The sequence below is a fragment of the Pungitius pungitius genome, chromosome 8 (assembly GCF_949316345.1).
Source record: "Pungitius pungitius chromosome 8, fPunPun2.1, whole genome shotgun sequence".
Lineage (NCBI taxonomy): Eukaryota > Metazoa > Chordata > Actinopteri > Perciformes > Gasterosteidae > Pungitius > Pungitius pungitius.
Genome location: NC_084907.1, coordinates 12,620,917 through 12,638,940, shown reverse-complemented (window position 1 = coordinate 12,638,940; position 18,024 = coordinate 12,620,917). Strand labels below are relative to the sequence as shown.

At 45.5% G+C, this 18,024-nt stretch overlaps 2 protein-coding genes across 2 annotated transcripts; both read left to right on the top strand.

Moving 5' to 3' along the window:
• Window positions 1-44: 44 nt before the first annotated feature.
• On the top strand, window positions 45-10,800 carry gxylt2 (glucoside xylosyltransferase 2). The gene is made up of 7 exons (XM_037447939.2): window positions 45-482; window positions 5,257-5,455; window positions 6,000-6,131; window positions 7,278-7,529; window positions 7,851-7,974; window positions 8,617-8,789; window positions 9,849-10,800. Exons 1-7 carry the CDS (start codon window positions 205-207, stop codon window positions 10,023-10,025), a joined length of 1,335 nt encoding a protein of 444 aa, XP_037303836.2. The 5' UTR covers window positions 45-204; the 3' UTR covers window positions 10,026-10,800.
• A 1,269-nt stretch (window positions 10,801-12,069) lies between these two features.
• On the top strand, window positions 12,070-17,536 carry ppp4r2b (protein phosphatase 4, regulatory subunit 2b). Its single transcript, XM_037447791.2, has 9 exons — window positions 12,070-12,211; window positions 12,897-12,978; window positions 13,243-13,413; window positions 14,665-14,758; window positions 14,847-14,884; window positions 14,993-15,067; window positions 15,191-15,337; window positions 15,591-15,892; window positions 15,977-17,536. The coding sequence occupies exons 1-9, from the start codon at window positions 12,178-12,180 to the stop codon at window positions 16,375-16,377; spliced, it is 1,344 nt and encodes a 447-aa protein (XP_037303688.2). The 5' UTR covers window positions 12,070-12,177; the 3' UTR covers window positions 16,378-17,536.
• The last annotated feature ends 488 nt before the right edge of the window (window positions 17,537-18,024 follow it).

The following is an 18,024-nucleotide window of genomic DNA, read 5'->3' as shown; positions in this document are numbered from 1 at the left end:
GACCGTGATTACGGTAATGCTGGAGAGGCCCCGCCTCCGCCGTGGGATCCTCCATGGACGAGCAGAAGCTCCTCTCCATCATCATCTGCAGAGAAATGCGAGCGCGGAGCGGTAACCGAGCGCCAAGTCGCGCTGCCCTCCGTCGCCCGCAGACATGAGCGCGGCCCCGTGCGCCTCCCCCACCCGCAACCAGCCGCTCTCACCATGCGCATCCACTGCAAAGTCGCTGTGATCGCCGTGTGTTTCGGAGTTTTCCTACTTTTTTACTTTTTGGGGGGCAACACCGCGGACGCTCCTCCGTTGAAAGAAGTTGCGGAGGAGGCGCAGCAGCGCGGAACCCTCCCCCGGTCGCCCTCTGAACGCGCACTCGATGTTGCGGCGAAGTTCGCGAAGAGATCCCACTCGGGAGGAGCCGGCGGGGGGGCGGACGAGCCTCCCGGTGCGCGCAAGGAGGGGCGCGCATTCAACGCGGGGGCAAAGAGGTGAGGGGGTCGTTCCCGTCGTTCCTCCTCACAGCCTCAGCGAGCCCTTCCGTCCCGGAGCTGCTCGAACGGGTCTTCTCTGTCCCTGGGACAGTTGAAGACAGCGAGCGCGTCGGACGTTGTCCTCGAGGACGCTGGCTTCACAATAGTCTGATCTGTCAAGGGACACGTGGGAATACGCGCCGCTCGGCTGCCTCATACATGTGTTTCTGTTTAATTTGCATTGGAATGGGAGTCACGCTCAGATTGTTTTGGCTGGAAGGAGAGTAGAGCAACGGAATCAAGGATAACTATCTGAGCTCTTTGAGATCGTCCTCATTTCACCCTTGTTGTTCGGCCTTCTTAGTGCAGTCCTCTGCGGGGTTAAAGCGGGCAAAGGTCACCTTGAATGGACATTAGCACGGGGGTGATTTGGGTGTCCTGTTAACTGCACCGGTGAGATGTTACTGGGTGCGTTTCTCGCGGTCTCTCGCCAAAGTCTGCCAAAAACACCCTCGGTGGGAGGGAGTCTCTGGGTGTGAGAGAGAAGATGCACACTGGTAGAGGATCTCATTTAGTCCCCATTTCTCTCCGAGGCCTACAGACAAAAGGTGGCTATTTCCGTTCTAGAATGACAGCGTTTGTGGGTTTTCTTTATTGTGTCTCCCAGCTTTCTAATTCCAGCCTCGCACATCCCTTGCGTTTCCTCCCCCCCCCTGGGCTCGATGCCAGCGACGCCCTAATAGCCACGGCGTGGTTGTGGAGATACCCGCTCAGCCACTAATATATCTTCTCCTGCAAAGCCAGACTGGAGGTTTTCGGAGCGCCGTTCGCTAGATAAAAGCCAACGAGGCACTGCATCGAGAAAGGACGTGTACCTCTTCCCAGAAACCACCTCCCTCCAAGTGTGCTCAGCACTGATAAGGGAGATGGGGGTCAAGGGGCGGGGGGGGGGGGGGGGGGGGGGTCACCGGTGGCCCAAAGAAGAAGAAAAAAGGACTACCAGGTTTGGAAAAGCGTTCAAGACTGACTGCTGAGATAAGGGGGAAAACACACAGCTTCTGGCCCAAAACTTTCCCCCCATTTCATTACATGAGATAAATCGAATGGGAGAAAGCAACAGGGCGTAGTTTTGAGTCAACACGCAGACAAGCCGTGGCAGGAAATAGTAATTACTGGTGCTCTGTTAAAGTGGCTCTTAAGGGATAAGTGGATCGTAAGGTTGTCCAATGTGACCTCTATACTTGGTGCAGGTTTGAATCTTTGCTTCTTTGCTCTTTTTATCTGTGAATCGGTGGGACAGATTTCCTGTTCGGCATGCTCTGTAGACAAACATCCCTGTTCTTGCCTAATCATATCATTTCCTCTGGACACATCACACTACTTCCTGTGGCCTAAAATAGTGGAGATCCGCCCCCAGCAGATGGACCCCGTACACAAACCGCAGGCTGTTGGAGGTGGAGTTTGTCGATTGATCCAAAAATGGCATCAATGGCACCGTCCAGCGCCGACGGGGTCGGACGGTCTGCTTGTGTGAGCCTGATCAGGGGCAGTTAAATTCGCCCGTTGGACGGGATAACTCACTTTTAATTTGGCGGTGAAGGAGTCATCGAGGGTGCAGCGGGAGAAGCTGGAACCAGACAGGGACGGGCCTCACGTGAAGTCCATTTCCGATTGAGCAGGATTCAAGAAGACAAATATCCTTTTCTTAACAGTTGTTGATCCAGCAAATATTGAATCAATGCACTGATGAATTGATTGGCCGATTCATTGAGGGTGACGTCCCCCGGGCTTCATTAAATGACCGGCTCTAGTTTCCCATGACGAAGACGCTCTCTACACCAGCTAATACTAATCTAGTGAGGCCAACCCGGCTAGCGTGGTTTAGCAAACAGAAAACAACCTTGTAAACATGACTTCTGTTTCTTAGTTTCAAGTGTTACAACATCATGATGCTCATTTAGGAAATGACGGTCAAAGGAAAATAGACGATAAAGCAGGGTATAGTTTGGGGTGCCTCATGATTGACAGCTCACTGTGGATGCACCGACAACTGCTTTTGACCAAATCGACTGAATTTCCTTTGAAAAATGTCACGTCTGCAGAATCAGCTGTAGGTTTGATTGACATGTGGCATTAGATTTAGAACATCAAAACTCTGGTTCCTTCTAATGGAGCAGAGGTGCCAACTCTCTTTTCAATGGACCGACTCATGGCAGCACCGCCCGCCTCCCCCTCGTCTTTTTGTGTCTGAAGGCATGTGGCCTCATGTTCTAACTCTGCAGCCAGTGATTTCAATTCCATTTGTGCTATTTCTTTTTTTCTTCTTTAGTGCCTCCAGATGTGGGGGAACTGTGCCGAGACGCAAAACATTGTGTGTGTGTGTGTGTGTGTGTGTAGCCCAATGCTCAGTGCAACACAAAGAATCAGCGTTTCCCTTTGTCCGTCCAATTTTCCGCAGAAATCATTCCGAGGGCATTTATTCCGCATGAACAAGTGCGAGGTGGTTAAAGCTCACCGTGCGAGAGATATGGATTGCGTTTTCCTCGCGAGGATCGGAATGTGTGCTCAGCAGCGTCGGCAGAGCCCCCGCGGCCTTTGAAGCGCGGCCCCGGCGCCTTTTCTCAGCACCTTCTCCTTCGTCCTGATCTGCGGCGGATCATTGTCCGCCCAGCCATGCGGAAAACCAAGTGTCACGCTCGGGGGGGGGTGGGGGGGGCGCCGGGCCAACCCACCTGTCAAATCTCACCCATCTCGCTCGCTCTTTTAATCGCGGCTTCCTCCAGGCTCCGAAGGGATGCGTGTCCTCGTCATTAAAACCGTTTACGATCACATCATGCGGCAAATAACTGTTCCGATCTTCTTGGGGTTTTTTTTTACACGCGAGTCTCCTCTTCCCCTTGGGCGATGACAACATGCATGTTGAACATGCTGGTATCACATCCAGCCCCGTGTGTCATGTGCTCGGGGAGGGACGAGTAGACCACGTCGGCCCTCCGCCTCCCCCATTGTGAAAATGCTCCCGTGTCCTAGTGGGAGACACTGTGCTCCCCTCGGGTGTATTTGAACACCTCAGCACTGCTCGCGCTGCAGAGGGAGCACATTTTTCACATCAGATAAAGGACCACTTTACCACTTTGAGCACGGAAGGAAGTCCAGGTGGATCTTGACACAAAAGAAAATAAGTGGTACCGTGAGTGTTGGACAATAAGAAGGTCCTGATGTCTTTGAGAAACATCCTCATCAATGGAACAAGAGGGGTGAAAGTGATGATCCTATTTGCATAACTTGTTTCACATGTTTTGATTCTCCAAAAGTCCGAAACAAATTTCTGTGCTTGTGGCGTGTCCTTGAAGTGGCGTGTCCTTGAAGTGGCGTGCCATCACTGTCCAACAGTGACATGTTGACGGGTGTGAGGAGCCTCCGGATTTGGTCACAAGTGGGAGATCTTTAAACAGATGTGTTTAAAGATCTCAACTTGAATTTGTTTCTGGTGCGTCATTAAACACAGTTTAAAGCGTAGACTGGAACCAGGCTACCAAACCTTCTTAAAAACTCTTCCTTACAACATGCCCGTACTCGGGTACACTCGGGGCTGCCTTGTCTGGTGAGCAGTAGCTTAACGCTAGCAGCCAACAAACCTCATTCAACCGCTTTCTTTAATGCCACGTACAATACGTCTTGGCATTTCTCATTATCCGGTAAAAGTTACTCGCTTAAGTATTTCATACATATGCTTCTTGAAGTATGTACATTTGTCCTAATTTTGAATCCAACCTTTATCTTGTCACGCTTCAGAGTGGAAGGTTTGATATTTGAGCAGGTTTGAGCATTGTCTTGTTTTGCAAATGTTTCAGCTCATAATAATTTAATCTTCTAACTAACTGGTCCTGTCAGTTTTTTTTAACACAAGCTAAAATTTGCTTTGGACCATGCACAAAATATCACGTCTTTTTGTTGATAAAATCAGCGCTTTATAATTTGCTGTCTCAATATCCATCTGTAGAAATTGTAATAATTAAACATTAGTAGGTCAGCTCTATTTTCTATGCTTTTATTACATGCCTGAGTCTATATTTACATGACAAGCTGCTGTGAGACTTTTTCAAACGTCTCAAACCAAAATGGTCAGTTATTATGTTGTCATTGAAACATGTCGGGCTGAATGAACAAAGACGCGTGTGAGCGATGCACGACACATCCTTTTTCTATTTGGTGGATTTATGCAACTAGGAAAAGCTCTTATTTTTGAATCCGAGCTTTAAGGCAACCTGTTGTACTATGACAAACCAAACTGTATGGAGAAGCTACATTGATGTTTTTGTGAATTGATATGTATAAATTCTTAGTTCTTGCTACAAACTCCTTATTATTTAGAAATCAGGGTTTCCATATTGATGAAACCTCGAGGCGTTGAATTACTGTTCATCTTTTAGTTATTTTACTTTGAATACATGGTTTTGAGTAAGTATTGTTCACTACATCTCTTGTTGAGTACACATCGCACTTCACAAGAGCAGGCAGGCCACATTACAGAAGGTAAAGAAGTGAATAAGGTTTGTGTAATCCGTGATCTGGACCCCCTCCACTTTCCCTACACATGGCCTGAGCCCATTTAGATCAGAAACCATTGTCATTAGTTCACTGAATGGGTTCCATTGGTACCTCCCTATCCATAATAGTGTTGCACTGAAATAATGGAACCGTGTTCAGTTTAAATAATCTGTTGCACATGTTCTGTTCCTTAGACTCCGGGCACTACTTCATGCCTGACTTTCATGCACGTCTGTTCCAGCAAACGTCGGGGCATCGTGGCCCGACCCGTGACCAAGCGCAGGCGAGCGGAGGAGGTCATGCACCTGGCCGTGGTGGCCTGTGGGAATCGCCTGGACGAGACCCTCACCATGGTCAAATCGGCCCTCCTGTTCAGCCTCAAGAGGATCACGTTTCACATTTTTGCCGAGGATCCCTTGGCCCCGCAGTTTGAAGAGCGGGTAAGAACCCCCCCAGTGGCCCCCGGTGCCAAAACACATCATGTGCTGCTTTTTTTTTTAAACAAAAATATCAAAGGTTGAGGCGCGCAGACTTTTGCTGAAAGCGCCACTCTTTTTGGTTTATTTTCTATGTACACGTCTGATATATTGCAGCACATGTTTACCACCTACTCTCTCTTGGTAACAGATGGTATCAAGATCAGAGCAGTTTTAACTCTGACTCCTTCTACTACAGACATTTAACCCTTTTATCTCGAGGCTGGGGAGTCGTTTATATCGCCAAGACGCCCCGCTCTTTTTTTTTTCCTCCTGCACCGTGCATCACTTCAAAGTCACCTCTACGTGATGAGCTCCACTGATATGGTACCTCGCAGTTTGTTAACACCACGCCTTTCAAAGGCACTTAAAGCCGCCGTAACAGCTTTTCAAACCTCAGACCTGTGTGCTCGCCGTCGTTGGGAAGCGGAGGGTTGGGTTTAAGTCAGAATCCCACGTGGAAGAGCGGGGAATTGCGTCTGCAGATGAAACGTCTCTTTGCTTCCAGCTGAAGCGGTGGCCCCCGTCCGTCTCCGCCAAGTTCCAGTACAGGATCTACCCCATCACCTTCTCTGTGGGGAACGCCGACGAGTGGAAGAAGCTCTTCAAGCCGTGTGCTGCTCAGAGACTCTTCCTCCCCGTAAGCCGCCAGCACGCATCTCCTCACTGGGCATTATGTATCAGAACATTTTCCGCACCTCTTAATTTCATCCCTGTACATAGCCATAGGTCATTCATTACCAACCATTATTGACAATTTCGCACTTTTTCTGCAGTGTGCTTAACAATTGGTCTCCAGAGGCCAGTGATTTCATCGATTGGCTTTTTCTGCTGGTGTGTCTATTGAAATAACTTAATAAGCTTGCTTATCGTGTAATGAAGAGATGGCAGGTCGGGCGGATCCGTAGGGGATTCTTCCGCCTGCAGGGCAATCAATGGACATTCACTATTGGCCTTATCTGGAATAACTGTTGAGAACTTGGCCATGGAAAGGCTGCGTCAGTCCATCCTGATTCAGCACCTCCACGTCCTTCTGACTTATGTTGTTATATCTTCAGGAAAGTTCACAAGCCTTAACTAAGTTCTATCCCTTGAGTTTAGATTCTGAACTGACTACAGTATTTCTCCCTGAGATTTAGAGAAGTAGAGTAGAAGTATGAATTAGTATTAGTATACAGTAAATACACACGATAAGTGCAGATATGTTGACATGGTCATAAGAGTAAATTTACTTTGTTACAATTTGAAAATAAGGCTGGGTTTATCTTGTGGTGCTGCTGTCTCTACCCTGCTTCATCCCAGCTGTAATTGAACCTAGCATTGTATTGCAACTGGTGACCTTTTATGTAGTGAACCATCTATCCTTCTACTTCACACTGGGAAGTCACATTAACTGTATGATTATTGTTTAAGTGATCTATATTTCTATATTAGACTAGATTTAAAATGGTCCAATGATAACACCCAGCCCCTTTCCAATGGACATAGACAGCAGCAGTCCCTAAATCTACAGAAAAAAGTCACCAAGTTGGCAGTTTTATTAAAATACTGAAGCCCCCTGGGTTTATTTAATGTTGAATCCCCCCACACTCCGATATTACATGATCTGAACTGGCCCTCTGTGTTTTATTAATATGTGAGTTGCTGCCTGGGGGAGCAAGCTGTCTGTGGGTGCATGATGTCACCGTGGGAGGATAATGACATCTCTATTTGATCTCTGGACGTGGTAGTGCCCCTTCTCGTTCCTTTGGATCCCAATGATAGACGTGACCGTCTCCCCCCCCAGGTGATCCTGAAAGACGTGGACTCGCTGCTCTACGTAGACACTGACGTGCTTTTCCTGCGGCCGATGGACGACATCTGGAGTCTCCTGAAGTCCTTCAACGGCACCCAGCTGGCAGCGATGGCGCCCGAGCACGAGGTCCCAAAGATCGGCTGGTACAGCCGCTTTGCTCGCCACCCGTTCTATGGGGTCACCGGGGTCAACTCCGGCGTCATGCTGATGAATCTCACGAGGATCCGCAGCACAATGTTCAAAGTGAGCTTTAAAAAAACTGGGATATTGAAATGAAATTTTAAAAAAAGCCAAGCTGCGCTGTGACTTCTGCGAGGTTGTTTCCTCTGAGCTCAGGTCTCAGAGCTCCGAGTGGGCCGCGATTGAAGCTGTCTGATTACCGATCTTAAAGCACTGACTACTGCCCTCAGAACCCAATTTAGCAGCTCTCCAGCTCTCTTAAAACTGCCAGCACATTGCAAATGAAAGCGCGCTTGCTTCTGCTTTGATGATGTGTTTTCTGTAAGGAAAAAACAATCCTTGCCTGGAGCTGTTTGTGAGTGAATGTTGTTGTTGGTATTTCAGAACAGCATGATCGCCAGTGGCCTCTCATGGGAGGATATTCTGCATCCACTCTATCAGAAATACAAGAACCACATCACCTGGGGAGACCAGGACCTTCTCAACATCATCTTCCACTACAACCCAGGTGAAGATCTTTTTAGCAGCATATTCATGTTGCGATGATCATCAAATATTGCATTACCATATTGCATTAGGCTTCAAAGGCCCTGTGGCGGCCAATCCCGCCAGTGTGAGAACAACTAAACCTTCTTAATGCTCTCACTTCGACCATCAAAGAGAGCTGCAGCATCCTGCTATGGGAATTGAGTTCAAGTGTCGGTTAAAGCACACAAAGTAACAAACAACAAGAATATCACTAATGTTCTAATACTATTCACGTAACCGTGCACGTGTTTCCGGTCACAGCCCACAGGAGGATTCACCACCATAGCAAACTGGGTTACTGCATATTTGGAGTTCAACATGTGTTTTACTCAGCACTGATGAACCCATCCACATCCTGAATCTGGAGTAGTAAACAACAAAGGCGGCTGTGGCTGCAGGCGGTGGCAGACTTGAGCTCCAGCTGCAGCGGCCAGATGTGGGCATAGAGTGCTCGGAGCTGGTATCACCACCAGTGCTCGCGTTCTTTTGCTCTATAGCGTAGTAGACAAGTAATCCACCCGTCCTTCTGTACCCACCACAAACCTGCCATTTAACAAACTTCACGCGTCAGCTGTATCCGGGTTATTTACACGGGATAAAAGTGTTTTCTGTTTTTCCCCAGAGTGTCTCTTCATCTTTCCATGCCAGTGGAACTACAGGCCAGATCACTGCATGTATGGCAGTAACTGTAAAGGGGCAGAGGAGGAGGGCGTGTCCATTCTCCATGGCAACCGTGGCGTGTACCACGACGACAAGCAGCCAGCGTTCAAAGTGGTGTATGATGCAATACATGATGTGAGTATACATTCATGTTGCACACTGTGGTTTTGAGGCGTCGGTCTGAGCTAAACCCACAGAGCCTTTCTCTGGGGGCTGTGGGAGAGGTCCTGACACCCCAGAGAGAACGCATGCACACACGGGGGAGAACATTTTCACCCTGTCATATATGTACAATCCCTAATTCATTCCCTCAGGCCATGACTAAGTTAACTTGGACACATTGTCGTGGATTTATGACAAACATATGTGAGATAGCTATCCAAAAGTAAAGCATTTCACAGGGAAACCAGGTGTAACTAATTGCACTTTCCTTCAGGTGCATCTGTGCCATTAAGGCTAATAGCAAAGACTGTGCTGGCACGTCACAACACCCGCTGAGGTTGTGGAATGAAGGAGTGATTTAGTGGATAGTATCATGATATATTATTGTTGGCTTTGGTACGTTTATTAGGGAAAGTTGTTTCGAGTATAATTATTCAGTTATTTTTCCTCCCCGGCACCTCATGCTTTTTCAAATGAATATATGAATATGAAATATGAAGGAACAAATACACTGTGGATTCAAAGAAACATTTTGCTAAATAGTCAAGTTAACTGTTCAACCGAATAAAGCTCAATATAATTGTACATAACAGTTGGACACGCTATGCTTAGCATGAGAAAACTACACCTCCCATTAACTGAAAAGCATTTCATGTTGATCTTTTCACCAGACCCAGAAGTCAAGAAGCATATGTTTTTAAAATGTTGCACTGTTCTGTTAATGCTCAGAAAAGGAGCAGCTTTGAGTATTTTCGCTGTGGCACAGATTCTCTCTTGCTCGCATTAAACAATTTGGGTCATTTTTTTTTTTTTGTTGTTGATATATTTAGAATTTGTCTTCTCCGGCTGCAGAGCCAGTTCCCCTCCCTGCTCCGCAGAGATAAGCCTCTTAAAGACGAGCCGGGTCGTAATTCATGATTAATACAGAACCCACTCGCCCCACCCCCCCCCGGTTGGAACACCATTTAGCCCATGATACGTTCCATTAAAAGACCATCAAACTGACACAGGACCATGACTCTGTCCCTGCAGTTTCCCCTGGAAGACAACATGTTCCAGTCGCTGTTCTACCCCATCCAGACCAAGTTCCTGGACACGGTGAACACCCTGTGCGGTCGCATTCCTCAGGTCTTCCTCAAGCAGATAGAGAAGACCATGAGGAAGGTGTTCGAGGACAAAGTGGTGCGACACGTCAGGCCCCACAAATAAAGCGATGGAGGAATGGACGGCCTCGCTGTGGATTGTGTGTCACACCCAACTGGGGGCTTCGTGTTTGCTGAGCGGTGCACACAAACTCCTTGATGGATCTGGTCTTGTGAACCTCGTGTTGGGTAAAAAGTACACAGAGAAGCATACAGTGCTGGTCAGTGATGCCGTAGAATAGATTTGCCTTATTGTTGTCTTCAAACTTTCACATCAGTTTTATAATGTATAGGATTACTGCAAAAATGATTTAAAAAAATACATTTCTATCAAGTATGATCTTTGCATCTCAAAAGTGGGCTGAAAGTAAAAAATGAAGGCAAATTAACCGCACAAAAGCACCCAAGGATTTTATTTTCCCTCGTGAACTCGAGTCCATTTTGGAGAGCTGTGCTACTCGAAGTATAAGATTTAATGGTGAGCTTGGCGTTAATAAGAAGAGTTGCCAAAATGCCACTGTCAGTATTAAATATCGCCCAACTGAGAGAATGTGAATTTTCATGTTAAAAGCTGAATGTTAAAATGCACTTTCTGAATGCTATTGAGACTGTATGGTTGTTTGTACGCAACATTTGATGCTACACTGTCCGAGGGAATCCAAACCAGAAGTGCTAGCTCTTAAAAATACATGGCATACTACAGCTGAGTATGTGCTATGCAGATATTCAATGTTCACTAGCATTACTTTCAATGTGGTGTAATGATCTAAATATGTCATTCAAACCGGAAACTGGACTTTGCTGCGTGATCAAAATGTGTGTGTAAATAAATCAATGCAACGTGCCGAGTCTCATTTCTCAATTCTCTCAGGTGAATTATGCAAAAGGTAAGACACGAAAAGATTTGTCTCAACATGACTAGATGTGTTCTACTTGGGATGGTGCTGAACTCCCCACCGTGTGTTAGAGAACTGGAACAAGAATAAGAATATACAGCTCAGCAGGGTTTAATTTTTTAAACAATCCATTCCTTCATTTTCTAAATAATAAATATACAAAATGATCTGGATATCATTCCAGTCAGGTGTAATCTGAATTAGAATAGAAAAATGATAGAAAGCAGTGATACTTCAAAGTGCTCCAAACACACAAAGACAAAAGAAACTACCATGAACATACCCCAAAATGACAATTACATACAATCTTTTTATATATCTGCTTACTCCATACTGGAGATGCAGCATTCTGATTCAGCTGCTGTCGTGGAGAAAAGCGGGTCGCAGCTCTTTTAAACCGCCTTTATTGGACCATTTCAGCAAGATACCGCATTACTGGCACATCATCGCTTAAGCTTAAAATGCAACAAAACCTTCCGTCCGAGAAACACGAACGTGTTTGCGGACGAAGGCCTGCACAATAAATGTATTCCAAACTCAGCGTTTCCTCCTGAACCGGCGGCGTGCCGTGCTGCCAGCACTCCGGGCCAAGGCCCTGTGTGTCAGCCAGATGGCCACGTTTGCACAAGCAGCCACAAGTTCATCAGCGTGTGTGCAAACTTCTTCTCAGCGCCGTGTTTTGGGCCAAAAAAACGACAAGAAAAAGTCTCCCCAAGACCCTGAAACAAAACAGGCTCCTTCAGTGCTTCGTGGGAACACCTGGGCCACTACGTCATCTCTGCCAAACGCAGATTTCTGTAGAATGTTTTTCCCTGCAGCCTGAAACTTTGTTTTAACTGATATCAATAATCTGTCAAAAACACTTTACTGACATCCATCCTACTCGCTTTGTTTGTATCAGGAAAACACAATGTTGAATGTGACAATATCAGAATCAGGTTGCAGGAAGATATGATAAAAATCTAAATAAAACATGTTTTGAAGATTCAACATTGGAACTGTAAAGTTACACATATCGCTACTCTGTATTGGGAAGTGCCAAAGTCCATTAACTTCGGATCAAATGCATTTTAATTCATATTTCATTCGACTGTTATACTTCTTAACAAACGTATTGCTTTATTGTTATTTAATTTATATTATGGACAATTTGCCTTCACAGGTTGCACAGCGCTTATCTGTCGCTGAACAGGCAGTGACCTCACAGCGCCATATTAAAATGCTCCCTCCTCTTTGCCTGGGCGCTCTTAGCTTAGTTAGCAGCAGCAGCTAAACGCCAGTCTGCTTCTTACATCCACTGGACTGACAGAGAGCAACGACGTGATGGAAATTGACTCGCTCCAAGAGGCGCTCCGAGGTCACTTATTTTTGTTTCGATAGATATAGTGTTTATTGAGACGGCGCGTTATGCGCGGGCCTCCACATTTGCTTTGTTATGAAAAGCAAACGGATTCTAGCTAACGGGCTAATGTGTCCTGCTAGCTGCTACTCATGACTAGCTAACGCTAACCGTACGAGCGATTTCACGGAAATGGTTAGCTCTGTCCGATTCATTAGCCTGCGAAGAAAGATAACTAACACATAATGGGTCTATTTGTCCGTGCCCTCGAACGTATATTTATTCACTCTCGATGCTTCTATTCAAATTCGCTGACGAGATAAAATAAATAACTGGCCGGTGTCACCGGTTATTGGCAGACCGCCGTTTGCCGGCTACGGTTTTGCAGCTAACTTCACATGCTAGCCCATTGCGCTAAACTTGAGCTAGCTATAGCTAGCAAGGGACCTAGCTTAGCTCGATAGATGGCTTTCAGTAGCCGTTACGTTATGTAAATAGCTGACGTTTAATGCCCCTTGGTATCGATTTCAACCAAAGTGTCGCCAAAGACCCGTTAAACGAGCACACTTTTTGCTTAATATGGGAAGCCAAAACAACCACGCTCTATAGCAGTGTTTCACCACTGGAGGTTAAATCAAACCATGTCCTCCTCGGTTCAGGCTTGTACACGACGTAATGTCGGTGTGTGTTTGTTTTCTCTTAGATTTTGATAAGAAAGCAAAGTCGGAGTCATGTCCTCTTCTGGAACAGTTTCTATGTCACATTGCCAAGACTGGAGAGACCCTGTAAGTAAACCTAGTAAATCAATTATGCCCCCTTACTCCAACATACATTGTTTAACGTTAACTGTGTTCATAACCATTGTCACGGTGAGCTTCAGCAGAAATGACTGTTTGCAGAACACATTCCTTCTTAGTTTGTTGGGCATTTGGGTGTTAGTGCAACTGTACCATGTTGCATTGACTTTCCTGTGTAACCATTGCATGCTTTGTTACCTTTTTGTAACAAAGCTTAACCCGTGTTCTGCTTACCATTTTTTTTCCCTCTAGGGTTCAATGGTCTCAGTTTAAGAACTACTTCCTGTTTAAATTGGAGACGGTGATGGATGACTTCAGCGCATCAGCACCTGAGCAAAGAGGTCCTGCAAATCCCAACGTGGAATCAATTCCGTTTGAAGACATGAAGGAGAGAATCCTGAAGATTGTGAAGGGTTACAATGGGTAGGTGATGAGCTAATATAGCATATGTCTATCAGACTATAATGGTAGCAGGCAGAGCGGAAGTAGAACCCAGATAGAACATGACAGGTTCCCTGTGACTTACCCACACAGTGGATAAGTGTCCTCAAGGCTAGCTCACCTAATTTGCTTCTCATTTATATATCTGTTTTACAACATAATTCCCCCTCACAGTGGCTTTACTGCTCTACTCATCTGTTTCAGTTCCGTGACCTTTCAACAAGATGTGTAGTTTTTGACCAGAAAAGGTGAAAACGTGCGTGGGAAAGATTCTAAAAATCTTGGTGGCCCTGCATTCAAATGATTAATTTTTAGCATGGACTGATATTTACTGATAAAATAATAGATATCTGCTGGCGTTGATTGGTTGTTTCTGACAGGTGAGCCATAGAGGGGAGCCATATGGACGTTTTTATGAGGATATTTGAGACAAAATACCTCTATCATTATGTGTTGACTATTGCATTTCATTACATGTCATTTAGCTGACATTTTTATCCAAAGCGACTTATAAGTCCTTAAGGATACAAACAAGAAAGTGCAATTTCATTAAATAAGCCGATTTTTAACTTGCTATAGATAAGAGCCATTAGAAGTACAATTTAAGTGCTACAATGTTTAGTTGAGTTATAGTCTGAAGAGGTGTGAGGCTGGTTTTATAAAATATTTACTTTGAGGTCTCTGATAAATGTTCAACATTGGTATGGATAGTAAGTAGTGAGGAGCCCTTGATATTTTAGGATCATTAACAGATTGGGGTTAGATTAATGTTCTCTGTTAAAGTATCAAATCCAAAGTGACAACTTCATCAAAAGGACGTGCGTCAACTTTACTCGAGTAAAACATACATTTGAAGTACTCACCTCGGGCTCGATAACTTGTTGGGGATGTTTCGATTTTTTGTTTTGACATTTTATAGACCAAGTCAGGTGAATTATTGTGAGACTAATTTATCATGAGAGTGAGTTTGTGAAAGTTGGACCCAATTGAGTAATATTTAATGGGGATTAATGATCCCAAATGCAATTGTTTGACAACTGTCATGTAGCCATTCTACATTCTGAGCTGTATTTTTCCCTTTTTAGTGATGCACAACTCTACCAGTTCTTACCAAATTTATTAAAGTATACAAAATGTGCTATTATTAATTAGTATTGAAGAGCCCCCAAGTGACACATTTTTAACGCATTCAATATATATAATCTCATTTGCTTTTTTTCTTCTAAATGTCAGAATTCCATTCACGATCCAGCGTTTGTGCGAGCTGCTCACGGAACCCAAGAGGAACTACACAGGAACAGATAAGTTTCTTCGGGGGGTTGAGAAGGTAGGTCTTATTATTGTGGCCATTCATCCTTTTTTCTCTAAGTTTAACCTGCTCTAAACTCATTTGGTAAATCCTTGTTTCCGCCCAGAATGTAATGGTGGTAAGCTGTGTGCACCCAACCTCAGAGTAAGTGTCTTATCTGAATGAAACACGATTCATTAGAATAAACTACCAACTGAATACAATGATTTGTGAATCATGTTTTCATTCTTTTTTTGTTACTTGCTTGTGCAGAAAAAATGGCTGCAGCGCTGTCAACAGAATGAACGGAGTGATGCTTCCTGGGAACACGTCTGCTTTTACAGAGAGGTTGTGTTTGGGAAGGATCTAGTCCTTGCTCCTAAAACACACAATGATGTTGTTCATTGATTGAATTTTAGGCGTTGTTTTTTTAAAATTCCCCTTTCTCACATTCGGGTGTGGTTTTCTTAGAAAAGTGAACGGCCCTGGAACTCCTCGGCCGCTGAACCGCCCGAAGTTGTCTCTGGCCAACTCACTAGCGGCCAACGGCCTGCCGGACAGCACAGACGACAAAGACATCCACACAGAACAACAACAAGATGACGACAAAGACTCCAGGTATGCCAGAGACGACCCGGTTCTGCCTTTAAAGAGAACCGCTGATTTTAAGACTCGTACTTGTATTTAGGGTTACCACCGTAATGCGTTCACATCCCTTGATGTTTAAAAAACACTTTTCTTGTATTGTCCATATGAATATTCACCTTCTCCCTGAAACGTTCTGTATTAGCGTTGGAATTTTCATAATATTCCCCCTTTAACAAAAACCCGCTGGGATCAAATTGGTATTTCTCCTGCTTCTGTCCCCCAGTGAGGTTTCAGCGTCAGGAGGCTCGCTGAAGAACAAACACCAAGAAGACGAGGAGGAAGAGGACATGGAAGCAGAGCAGCAGGAGGTGAAGAGACTCAAGTTCAGCAAGAACGAGGAGGAAGAGGATGACGAGGACGATGAGGAAGACGAAGAACATGAGGCAGACACGCTGAGGCCTTTGCACGCCAGCTGCCTCTCCAAAGAGGCAGAAGCCATGGTGCAGGAGGACGAGGAAGAGCAGAAGGCCGGGGACAGCAGGGACAATGAAGCCTCCAGCGGTGCTGCTGCCGCTGAGGACCAAGGTGGTTGTCTCTCTTAAATAATGTACACTGACCTTTTTGAGTTGTTTCAGACCAAAATACTCACGATCCACTCTGTTGCCACAGAACCAACGAGCAGCACGCAGGTGGAGGCGTGTGCGGGCTCCAGTCCGGAGGCTGAGCAGGCCGAGAGGGAGGTGCCATGCGGCTCCCAGGAGGAGGGCAGTGACATGGATCAGACGGAGCAGCAGGCGCCTGCAGGCGTCCTGGAGAGCCCCGAGACCAGCAGAGACAGCGAGGAGAGCAACAGTGACCCCGTCAGCAGCAGCAGCAGCAGCAGCAGCAGCACTAGTAGTAGCAGCAGCAGCGGTAGCAGCAGCTGTAGCATAGAGGAGAGCGCAGAAGCAACCAGAGAAGACGTAGCGCTCGCTCCCTCCAGCAGTACATCTGAACCTCCTACAGAGGGCGCCATGGAAAGTGCCACCTTAAACACTGGGACCACCGAGGAGCCCATGGAGCAGGACTAGACTGAAGGCCCGCCCCCCCTCTCCTTCCCTCCCTCTCTCTGCAGCCATGCGTGACCATGAACCAGCTTGACTGTCACTGGCAATGAGGACAACTATACCTCATACGCAGGACGGACGCCTCGTCCCACTTGGACGCTCCTCCAAAAATGGCTCCCTGGCATTGATGTGGGCATACAAATAAATTTTCATTTGAAGTTTTTTTTCTTTTTAAACTGGAATATTTTATTGGTCCTCTTATCCTCGGTTTTAAAGTTTCACTTGAAGGGGGTTGGTTTCAGCAGTTTTGAGTTTCTTGGCTGGAATTTTAAATTTTTTTTTTTTTTTTTTATTTACTTCTCCATGTTCAATGTGGTCGTTGGGATGCTGGGGCCACCTGGTTCTTTTCTTCTACCGCTCACACCGGCTATTTGGACATTGTGACAGGATCCCCTCACGCCCAGTGTGCTGCAGTGCCTGGGTCAGAACAGAACCACACCAGCCCCACATTATTTATGAAATGGTTAAAGATGTGGCTACTGCCATTTCTGTTCCTCACTGTGCGTGTACAAGCAACCCCACCACCACTATATAATTACTCCAAGTTCCACAAGGCTGTTGAGAAAATGCGTTGTTTTAAATTTTATTTCTTTACCCTCCATGAGAGGGGGGACTTTTTTTAATTTTTCCATTGTGTCCTTATATTTGAACCACAATTTGTCTGCAATGATACACTACCAATCCCACTAACAATATAATGACATACTACCTTGTTGAGGCATCTTCTGTAAAATGATACATTTTGGATTCATAAACACCATAATTTATATGATCAATTCAATTGGTTGCTTTTTCATTTTGGTTCTGTCTACCAGTTGTAATTTACAAAACCAGCTGTAAGTACAAAGATGATTCTGCTTTCTTTGTATTGTGATGTCACCATGTTGTTTCACCAACCGATACACGGAGCCGTCTCTGGTTCCACTTCTACACCTGTTTCTGCAGCTGTACTTTTTGATATTTAGAATTTTAAATTTCTGTAAAGTAGATTTTTGTAGATTGTAATACAGTATGTGTTCACTGCCTTTGTGAAACCATATATAATTGTATAATTTCTGTGTCTACTCTGAATGCTTTTGCTTTCAGTGCGGTATTCAGAAACAGCAATAAATGTTAACATTTTTATGCGTTGTGGTCTTGCTTACTTTCCCCCGGTCTCTGCAGAGTTAAGGCTAGTTCACGCTATCCCTGAAATAGGACCTGTTTATATTTGGCTTCATCACTTTTCGCTTTTTCTGTTGACAAAATTTCAAAAGGACAGTTGTCTCAATGTGTTGACGCTGTTTACTTGTTGACCTTTTTGCACAAACCGTGGCTGTGCCCAAACTCAACAATTAGTATGCAGTGTGAGCTGAAAGATATGTTCTTCTATAAGGTGTATTATTAGCAGGTGATCCACTAGGTGTGATCACACACACCAAATTGTTGCTGCCAATTAGCAAACTGAAGCAAAGTGCACTTTTCTGACAGCTTTCTCAAGCGGAGTGTCATCTCTCTGGTCAGAGGGCAAAAGAGCGTGGTTTAAAAGGGCTGATGGTAACCGTGGAACGACACCTGATGGGATTGGCAGACGGCCTCTGGAGAGGCCTCGCCATCTGTTACGGGGCTCTG